Here is a 10,924-nt window from a genome sequence, read left to right as displayed (position 1 = left end):
GTTTGAGAGAGGCGGGGCATAGAGGACCTACAATAATGTACAGTATTTGAAAAATAATGTGGTTTTTGAACATTAAAGCATTCAACAATGCCAACATATTCTGTTACACCAAATACACAAAATAATGATCTTTAAAATAGCATCATATGACCCCTTTAAAGGGATAGTTGCTGGTCCCCATTGACTTACATAGTGTTTTTTTTCCATACTACGGAAGTCAATGGGGATCAGCAACTGAAGGTGAACAATCCCTTCAAGGCAGCGGTCCTCAATCCTGGAAGACCCCAGTACTGCGACTTATGATATAATTCAGGTAATTATCAATAATGGATAAAAAATGTGCAGTGTTGGGGTTCTTCGGGACCTGGATTTGAGGACCACTGTTTTAGGGCTGTGCCATGAACAGACCTCTCTGGTGCAGTGACTAACAATACTAATACTGATCTAGCGCTGGTCTTCTGGATAGTTTAGTGTTGTATCTGGTGCAGTACACTCATCTGCTGCATGTCATGGCCTCACTGGGCTTCTGCCTTCCCTTACTCCCTCTGTGACTTAACATCACGTGTCTGACTCTCGATATCAAACCTCTGAGCATCAATCCAAACCACTTACCGGGTCTAATAAAGAGACAGCGATCTCCGAGTGGTTTAAAAGCTATGTAAACACTCATTTGACAGGTAGCCCGACACTCCCAGCAAGCCTCGGACGGGAGCTGAGCGCGTGTTAGCTCGTTAGCATGATCAACATCTTACCGTTCAGAGGAACATCCAGATCACCCACAACCGTAACAGGGCTTGTTCCTGCTCGTCCCACCACGAGCCTCAAGTCAGTATAACGCTCCGCAGCCTGATTGTGAGGGTTTGGGGCTGAAATCGGGCAGCCGAGCAGTTGTGTGTGTGTCCAGTCTTCCGGAGCTCGACGGGGGAAGTTCCTGCCACTGACAGTCCGATTCCTCCAGCACGAGCTCAAATCACAGAGTGGCGCAGAAACAATAGACTCATAATCACATAGTCGTTCGCGAAAACGCATCCGTCTGGAGCTGCACTGGGTGAAAATGGCGTTGTGTTTCTCCCGGCAGGCAGGTTCACTCCTCCTGATGATGTCATCCCAGGATTAAAGGAGCGCGCTATTGTTTGACAATCTACTCTCATTGATTTTGAGGAGAAATGTGAGAATATTCTACTCTCTTAACTAGTGATATTAGCTGCATTGATTGTTTCTGTTCATTTAACTTTTTAGTTCGCAAATGTATAGTCAGTATAACGCAATATGGCATGATGGTTTTGATTTTGCGAATGCTATTAATGTAGACATTAATCAAAACCATCATGCCACATTTTTATAATAAAGTTCTTTTCGTTTATGTAAGCAATATTATTAATAAGAATTGTCACATTACTCAAGCTATTATTAGCTTCAAGTATAATTTTTGTTAATTTTAATTTGAACCTTGTGGTTTTATTTTGTATATTTCATAAAGCATTTGGCAAACTTCCATTTTATGACAAGTTGCTTTACTAAATATTAGGCACAAGGTGCTGTTGATTAATCTTACGATTATTAGAAAAATTGGCCAGTAGTTTATGTATTTCTTCTGTGCCAATAAAAGAGTGAGAAAGAGTGGAGTGACAGAGATTTCTCCTGCTCAAAGCATTTGGTAATCACTCCGCTTCATCTCCACTCCTGGTTTGACATTTCCCTATTCGACACACCTTGAGAAGTTTAAGAAATCTTTTTCCCCTTTTATTCACAGTTTTGTGAATTATTAGCCTATATCTTAAACTGTGTTTTTACCTACCTCGATATGACAATTCATGGATTGTATGGTCCTTGTTATTTATTATTTGGCTGGGATTCATACAAGACAATATACACTACATCAACAAAGTAGCAAATAATTTAGCCAAATTAAATGTAATAAAAATTTAATCCTTTTTTTCCACCAAACATTTTCCAAAACCATGTTTGAATCACAGAGAGGCTTTTACTCTATCAGTGTTTCATCTTCAAAAATAAATATCTTTCAGGTGTAATGGTCAGTTTGAACTTAAAGTTTGTACTTAATGATACATAGTTAACCGAATTTTTTTTTTTTTCAAAACTAAATGTCATGATTTACTCACCCTCATGTCATTCCAAACCTGTATTTCTCAAAATATCTTCTTTTATGTTCCACAAAAGAAAGTCATAAAGTTTTGGAATAGCACAAGGGTGAGTAAATGACTATAGAATTTTCAGTTTGGGGTGAACTATCACTTTAAGACATGCCTGTAGCTTTCTACAGGCCGCTACACAACAGTGCATCTTTCCACTCCACATGGGTAGCTACAGCAACATGGGTTAATTATCAGGTTTTGAACTTAGTCAGAAGATTGAGATTGTAAATATTTACTGCTTCTCTCTACTGAAAATTGAGAATGGAAAATCTAGCCTGATGAACTGCTTTACACTCTCATATTTACAAACACAGGCAGACAAGCATCTTCAGTATTTCACAGGAGTTCCAGATTTTGCTGCAATCTTTGCTCTAATCTTAAATGCTTTCATTTCCACATAGAGACAACACCATAGAGAGTCGTGATTGATTTACAGTCTTTATTTGCATTTCATGTAGTTTTGCCTTTCTCTCGTCCAGTTCCCCTCGTCTGTCCAGTCAGTGTCCTCCATGTGTTGTGTAGAGCTACTCTCGCCATCAGAAGTGTAATGGTGAAATTCCTTCTATACCATTCCCTGATTAACAAAAAGATTTGTAAGAAATGAATAACAGGGAATTAGATTGACATGGTCCCTACACAGTGTTCTTTGCTCCCTACTCCCTGAGCACAGGAAACCGTTGCCAAGTTCTTCACTTCGGAACATTCATTCACGGATTTACGTCTTCACACACAGATGAAACTTACTAGAGAAGTGTGACATAATATACCGCTGTAAATAAATACAATTTAAATTAACGTCTTGCACACTTTAATGCCCTTTGAATGGAACATATATACACTCCCTTTGAACTGGAATCATGGCGGAAAATCCTCCGTTGTCGATAGAACAAACGTCTGAAGTGATAAGAGATGCATACAAAATGTGCAGAGCGGTGGTACGCGAGAACTGGAATTGAGAACCACTGATATAGAAGAATATGGAGCTCATACTTAAAACACCTCAGTTTTATTCAGAGGCCTAAACTGAGCAAAACTATGCAATTTGCCGCAATTGCTGATGGCTAAAAGGTAAGATGCAATTACAGTATGATAGCTTATAGTGTAAAACAAATGATATCTTTTTAACAGTATAGCAGACTTATTTACATAAAATGCATTTACATATCAGCCATCACTCTATATCTTACAATATGTTTTAATAAGATGATATTTAAATGCTTAATGATCAAAGTTCTGTAGTTTTTATTGTGGGGGCAAAGCATATAATGCAATGTAATACAGTGATGACTGAGAGATGAACAAATAAACAGCCTTTTACTTGTTAAAGAAGCATGAATTATCAGTCAGAGGGCAGAAGGCATGTAGAAGATTGTATACAACAGGTGTTGTTATATAATGAGTATTTATCTCACCTGTTATAACTGGCATGCCTTGTAATGTTTTGGTCCAAGAAGTGTTTGTAGAATACTGCCATTTCCTCACTGCTTAAAGTCCTTTTCCTTCCTGGAGCCATAATAAATGACACATTATACACTTGGCATGTCCCCAACCACTTTAAGATTCAATTATCAGGTCGATCCATACGAGTTCTTCAATGATTGATCCTTAAACATGTACATTTGGTTATATCTTTGCCAGTTAGTGTGATAAATATACTGTAGGTAATGTTCATGTTTAGACGGCTCACCATCATCATCTCTCTCTGACAACCCTTTTGCCGACAGTTGTGATCTCACATATTCTTCCTTTTTCTGTAAGACAACAATTTTTATTTTTTTTTATTTTTAAAGGGCAAGTGGTGCTTTTCTGTACAAAATTTGCCAACATTGCTATGTGGTTGCTAAGCTGTTCTAGAAGGCCAGAGTCAAAAAAAAGTCCACTCTCTAAGTATTTACAGCAGTACAAATAATAAGCATATTTCTGCAAGCATCTAAAGAAATAAAGATTTACAACACAAAACTACCCTCTAGTGGTGATAGTGGTAAAGGAAGAACTTCATGGAGGATTTCAATAGTTGCAGTAACTACTCAACATGCTAAATTTGTTTCCTGCATCAAACTGTGTTGTTTTTAAACTCGCACCATACAACTGTGGTTCACACACCTTGCTAAATGTGAAGTTCTGGTTAGTCCAGAACTCGTGACTCCAGTCTTCAGTCTCCTGTCTCAGATGCCTCAACTTCCTTTCCAGTGGTGTCTCATTCTCTGGGATGTGGTATCTGATCGGCCTCAGGTTTGACAGTCTGTCTGGTGGACCAATCCAGTCATATTTTGATGTTGCTTCTGGACTGAATCCAGTCTTCTACAATGAAAAGATTAAAACAAGGCAGCATAAGAAATTTCCACAAAAAAAAAAAAAACTATAAATCTGGTTAAAATTAATTAAACCGGATCTACAATAGTAACTTTTTTCTAATTTAAATTATATATAAATGATTCAATTTCAATAATCATTAGGAAACGTAAAAGAAAAGGTAAGGAAATATGTGAATTTCTAAATTTCAAATAATAATAGCAATAGTACATTTAATTGAACGACACAAACCTCTGATCGCTTGACATGTTTCGGTGGTTGGCTTGCGCTTTGCCGTTGACCTCGACAGCGCAGGGACCTAACGCAACGCAGAGACCTACATATTAAATAACTGCCTGTTTTTACATTCATCGTTGATGAGCCATTGACCTTGACCAAAAATAATAAGTACAATTTCTCCACTGGCCTCCGTTACAGCATGAATCTTCAGTACATTAACTTCTTCTTCTTCTTCTTCTTCATTGGCGGTTGGCAACCTAACTGATTGGCGCATTACCGCCAACGACTGGAATTTCAGTTCATTTTTAACATGGTAGATAAATTTAAAACAAAAGTCCTTCACCTCGCTCATGCATCAGTACTTCCTACAAGAGAGGATATATATTATTGCTTTCTAAGAAAATAATAATAATAATAATAAAACGTAACATATCGCGTTCTGTAACGAGTGCATTGTGTTTTATGTGAATTATATTTCCAACAAAAATGTTTGTAACTGGCGCGTTCTACTTCCTGTACTTCTGATTTAATCAAACTGGACGACCAAAACATACCATGAGTTACGAAACGTTTTTGTGACTATCCCTTTATTTATATATGTGTGTGTGTTTGAAAATAAATGCTTTCAGTAAATACTTTTACAATGTTACATAAAAATTCCATTTTAAATAATGTTTTTAAATATTTGAATTTAAATTCTCATCATTAAAGAATCCTGAAAAAAATTTATCACTGTGACGTATCACTGTAAAAATATATCACAGCAAATCAGCAAATGAGAATGATTTCTGAAGGATCATGTGACACTGAAGACTGGGGTAATGATGCTGAAAATACAGCTTTACCATCACAGGTATAAATTAAAAAGTTTGTAAAATTGCAATAACATTGCTGTTTTACTGTATTTTGGGTAAATAAATGCAGCCTTATTGAGCATAAGAGCTTTCTTAAAAAACATTTTAAAATCTTACTAACCCCACATTTTTTAATGATAGTCAGAGTATAATTTTATTATATTCTCCCGCCCATATAAAACGCCTGAAAACAATTTGACATGTATTATCCTTCAGGCCACTCAGAGATCCCAAACATCTTATATATATATATATTTTGATACGTGTTATTGGTGTTTAATAAATTCAAACCCCTCGTAACTCGTTCGTTCTCGCTTGGCCAGCTGGTTTATGTCATTAGACATGTACGCCCGGTGGTTGTAAACGAAACTCGGGTTGTTTTTAATCTGTAAACACAGGCGCACCAATGGCTGTCCGCTGGATATGCAGGTAGGATGGACAGCCTGTTAAACATCATGTTTATTTCTAATTCTATAAGAAAACAGAATCCACGGCATGGCTATAAATTTGGATCTGCTAATGTTGCATCACATTTCTTTTTACAGCGTTGTGCATTGTAACCAATCACACACGATTCCGTTGAGTTTATGAATGCAATGGCCAATCAGAATTCAGATGTATGTCGAAGCAATTTATGGCAGTTTTGGGGGATCTAAATAAAATAGTGTTATCTTTCGTTTTACTAATACACATTTTCATAGTTTTGTAAAGGGTGTCTGTAAAGGATGACTGGCACAAATTAAATCTAGGTCACCCCCCAATTTGGTAAAGAATGTTTAATATACCGAGCTTTTCGTCGTCGAAACACGCTTGCATTGGTTGATTAAAGTTAGGCTAATTGTTAATAAATGCCTCTACACCTTACCTTATTCATTTATGTAATGAGAAAAAAATCTGATTTATTAGGATCGATTTTGACCTACTTAAGACACGCTTTAAATGTATAAAATTTAAGTGGACAATCAGATTTTGGTATTGTAAAAGTCACACTTAACATATTTTCCTTAACTTATAATTTTAATTAAATTTTCTAAAGATATACTCCACTTATAAAGTGTGGACATTTGAATGATAGCATACTAGACTTGTGCCGGTATTCGGTAATGCGGTATATCACGAGTTCTTTTGCACTTTAATCTGTGTAAAACTTTTAACTTTATACATTTTTCTGTATTGTTTTATTGCTTTTAAATGTTCAGTTATTTTTGTTATAAGAAAAATGTTATTAAACCTGTTATACTGTATTATGACAGCACTTTTTAAACTAAATTTCAATATCGTGATAATACCGCATACCATGATAAAAGCATTAGCAATTTGATAATTGCTACCGGCATAAAAAAAAAAATTTGATACCGGCATATCCCTATAGCATACACAGTTCTCTATATGCACTAGGCTACACATACATGGGCTAAATAGAGAGATTGCTTGTTTTGATAGATAAGTATAAGTTAAAGGGGTCCTATTATGCTCCAATCACAGCACATTTCGTATTTCAGAAGGCGGGCCTTCATTTGATACAGAAACTATTTGAGCCGTTCATCATGCCAGACTGGGGAGAGAGGTGTTGTAATGTAAAATATGTCAAAAATAATGTTTTTCGAACAACTTATATGAGAGCCTGTTCTAGTACACCCCCAAAACAAAATCAAGACTTTGTAAGAGCATAATAGGACCCCTTTAAGTAACATGGCATTGACCTTCAATGACACTCACTTCCCGCCACCTACCGGCGTAAAGATGTCACTGCACAAAGAGTCACTCAGTGAACTGATTCAAAAGAGTCACTGAGATGAATCACTAGCGCTTATAGTGGGAGGGGAGGGGCAGGAATGCAGTCCATACCCGATGTGATGCTGCTTCTGCTGCTGCTCTAAATCCCGGTCTCTGCAAGTCCACGATCCAGAAATTACTGGAGTGTTGCACCGCGCAAAACATTTCAGTAGCGTAGCTGATGGAAACGGAGTCCGTTAGACATGTGCGCGAACGTTTTCGGCGCATTGAAAAGGTGAGAAATATGCTGCGCATTTTAGGAGGTGCTCGGATTGTGTCGGAAAGGGTTGGCTGGTGTTCAGAAGGAATAAAAATGGCCTTCTGCGATGGTTTCGTTCATGTAAATCCAGGCACAGCGCTGTCAGATTGCAGGAAGCATCGTTTTGGTGAGGCATGTTCAGGTTTGTGTTATATTCTAACTCTGCCTTATTGATTTTATAGTTCATGTCACGGAGGTAGCCACATATTCAGTACTGGGGGACGAACAAATGTAGTAATTTAAGAATCAGCCACTGAAAACCCTCATTCTGGGGGGACATGTTAGGTTCCTGGTTCATGTATCGGGGTTCAGCTGTAAGACACGCTTCATGGAGGCACAGATGATGATGAAGAGACGTGTATTTAATTCATTCATCCTCCATGAACAGAAGACGGTTTTCACTGACCTCGCCGGTAACATCAGCATCAGAGCTGCTGTGGACAGTTCCAGAATCTCGACTCCTTCCCTGTAATATTGATGCTGAAGTTTGAAGACCCCTGCTATAGGTCTCAGTAACTGTAATAGAAAAGAAGTTTGGTCATTTTTAATAAAAAAAATTAAATCTACTGGTCTTGTTCTGCCAGGACATTATCCATTCAGTTAACGGACATTCCTTTAACTTTCAAACAACTGATGTGCATGTAAACGGGGAAAACTGGTTATTTTAATAAGCTGATATTTGTGAGTTATCAGCTTACTGGTGTGCATGTAAACATGCTCAATGATTAATTCAAAATATGGGTAAAACACCTGTGAAAAAATCAATAAGGAATCAATTCCTTAATATTACAATATGAAGGTACAAATAGTACACAGTACATTAGGCCATAATTTTTTTAGACTTTTCCATAGTGTACGTCATTTATTATTTATGTTAAGTTAATGTTTATTGCATCATTTTAGTGTCGTGTGTTACCCTGATGGTTGTGACAATATTTTCTACTGTGAATTTCTGGCAACTGCAGATGCCAGTTTTTACCGTAAATTTAACAGGATGTTTTTAACGGTATACTTAAAAAAATGAAAATAGGCCTACTTTTTGATTATTGTGATGATGATGAGACATTGCATTCAGCCTCCATGTACAGAGAACATTTTTTGTTTAGTCTAGTTAGACCTCCATCAGTTCCTGTGATTTTTTTTAAATTATTATTATTTTAAAATAAGGCAAACAAGGATATAAGTACAGTTCATTCAATACTGTTGCTTAACAACACACAGATTGTTCAGCTGACTAAATGTCTTTACGGGGAAAAAAAACCTTCAGTTGACCAAAGCTCCATAAAACAGTTTTGAAAGTTGCGAGTTGTGAAAATGACATGATCGAAGACCTTATACAGTTTGTGCCATTGTAAAGACTGTAAGTCTATCCCTCACAGGCCCATTTCCATCTGTGTTAAATAATGTGTGTTGGTAAGAAAATATGTGTGCAATTTGGAATCAAGCCTGTATGTCCATTTTATTGATTGTTTGTTGTGTATAAGTGACATAAGGTGTTTGTTTTGTAGTCGATGAAGTGGTTCTTGAGCCTTATTGACAGTGTTATTGGGAATACAGAAGGCAAAAAAATGTAGGCAATACTTAGGGTTTACTCATTTGGACCAATAAGTGGGGACCATCCATAAAAATATTGTTCCAGCCAGGCCATGTGAATTTGAGTTTTAGAAGATAATTAATTGACTGATGTGGCGGAATGCCATGAATGGTGAGAGAAACAGTGATGTATTTAGCAGTTCCCACTGATAAGCTTTGGCATGGATGGCATGTTGACTCTATGGCTTCACCCAGATGTCATAGTCCAAAGTGTTTGTGCCCATATTTACTTGCAAGAAGTTGCAACCTATAATAAGAGGTCTTCTGTGGCTTAAATTACTGGATCGCGGAGAATGATAAAGGAGGGGGGAGACAGAAAGCTGGGTAGCAGTTGGAGAATCTGGACAGATGATGGTTCTGACTCATCCTTATCTGACCCTTCCCTTCCCTCCTACAATCACAGCATGACGTCACATTAACGTTGTAGTGTTGCTCAACTGTGGGAACCAGATATTCAGCAAGCTAGGTGAACTGTTCATAAGTTCTCTTGAACTTGGGTGTTTCTTGGGAGTATTCAAGGAGTATGTATTTGATATTTTTAATGTGACAGTAATATATAACTGGTTTTGTTAGATTGGAGCAGATGATGCTTTTCGGTGAGAGGGACTTAAGTATGGTGCTTATTTTTATTTGGCTGTAATCATTTTTATTGACACTGCTGTGAGTTTTCTTCTTGACAACGTCCAGGCTGTTTACCTGGTTATATAAAAGGATAAAGCACCCAAGGCATACTTTTAGAGGGGAAAAAAAGCCATCAAGAACAAGCTTAACATCTCCGATCCTGAGGACTGCATTCTCACTGCACAGTTGTAAATGTATTGTGCATTAAAGTAATATTCAGGATTAAATGCAGTTTAATCTCTTTCATCAGCATCTGTGTCATACTCTCGATTACCACAGAAAATAATTTTGACTCATGCCTCAGTTTGTAATATGTGTTAGAGCTGCACAATTAATCGAATTTCTAATTGCGATTACAATTATGGATGCCACAATTACGTAATCGTTCAAAGTCCACTTATGTTATTCTGCACGCTTAAGATATGTTTTTTTTCTTTCTACATGTTATCTTAAGGGTTTTTCCATTGTTTTAATTTTAGTTTGAGTATAACACTATAATACCATTTATATTTTTACTTATATAGTAAACTTACTTATATTTTTTTTAATTTAAAGAAGAAACCAATCCGATGTATAGTTGACATTTGAGGCTTAATACTATAGAAAAGCACAAAGTTTTCATTTAGTGTTTTCAGCTTGTTTATTTTCATATAAAAATACGGCATGCAGTTGCATCAAACAATGGTATAAACATCATTCAATGTAAATTGTGATAATCATAATTAATAATCGCAATTACAATTTCAAGGGAATAATCGACAATTATGATTTTTGTCATAATCGTGCAGCCCTAATGTGTGTACAGCTGTAACATTGTATAAATTGTACTGCTGAGGTGGGACTACTTTTGTACTTTGTATATATTGTTTTATAAAATTTGGGGTCAGAGTTTGTTTGTTTTTTTGAAAGAAATTTATAATTTTATTCAGCAAGGACACATTAAATAAATCTAAATATACAGTGATGCATTTATAATTAGAGATGCACCGATTGCAATTTTCTTGGCTGATTCCGATTTTTTGTTAGTGTGATCTGCCGATATCGATTTTTGCCGATTCCGAATTTTCTTTCTAATAACTATAATTGACAGCATATACAAACAAAAATCTACTTTTCTTCAACGCAGTTTTATT

The 10,924-nt window shown here is 36.5% G+C and overlaps 3 protein-coding genes across 5 annotated transcripts in view; 1 reads left to right on the top strand and 2 right to left on the bottom strand.

The window, feature by feature from the left end:
- The window catches only part of LOC107708436 (kinesin light chain 1-like), a 50,613-nt gene extending 49,552 nt beyond the window's left edge, over positions 1 to 1,061 (bottom strand). The window contains exon 1 of the mRNA XM_016512663.1: positions 753 to 1,061. The gene's annotated coding sequence lies outside the window, so the exon portion shown is untranslated. The remainder of the gene's footprint in view (positions 1 to 752) is intronic.
- Positions 1,062 to 2,581: 1,520 nt separating this feature from the next.
- On the bottom strand, positions 2,582 to 5,050 carry LOC107708388 (apoptogenic protein 1, mitochondrial-like). The gene is made up of 5 exons (XM_016512587.1): positions 4,701 to 5,050; positions 4,260 to 4,457; positions 3,844 to 3,907; positions 3,569 to 3,659; positions 2,582 to 2,730 (listed from the first exon to the last, which is right to left on the bottom strand). Exons 1-5 carry the CDS (start codon positions 4,818 to 4,820, stop codon positions 2,607 to 2,609), a joined length of 597 nt encoding a protein of 198 aa, XP_016368073.1. The 5' UTR covers positions 4,821 to 5,050; the 3' UTR covers positions 2,582 to 2,606.
- Positions 5,051 to 5,788: 738 nt separating this feature from the next.
- LOC107708429 (BAG family molecular chaperone regulator 5-like) overlaps positions 5,789 to 10,924 on the top strand; it is a 15,203-nt gene continuing 10,067 nt past the window's right edge. Inside the window, exon 1 of one of the 3 annotated variants that reach the window (XM_016512653.1) lies at positions 5,789 to 5,971. In XM_016512653.1, coding sequence (XP_016368139.1) covers positions 5,949 to 5,971 — 23 coding nt within the window. In that variant the 5' untranslated portion in view covers positions 5,789 to 5,948. Of the gene's footprint in view, positions 5,972 to 7,303; positions 7,720 to 10,924 lie in introns of those variants that run through there. The other 2 variants (XM_016512652.1, XM_016512654.1) reach the window with 2 other exon arrangements.

This window comes from Sinocyclocheilus rhinocerous, unplaced genomic scaffold (assembly GCF_001515625.1).
Source record: "Sinocyclocheilus rhinocerous isolate Xijiao unplaced genomic scaffold, SAMN03320098_v1.1 scaffold295, whole genome shotgun sequence".
NCBI lineage: Eukaryota > Metazoa > Chordata > Actinopteri > Cypriniformes > Cyprinidae > Sinocyclocheilus > Sinocyclocheilus rhinocerous.
This window is presented reverse-complemented; position numbering and strand designations above follow the sequence as displayed.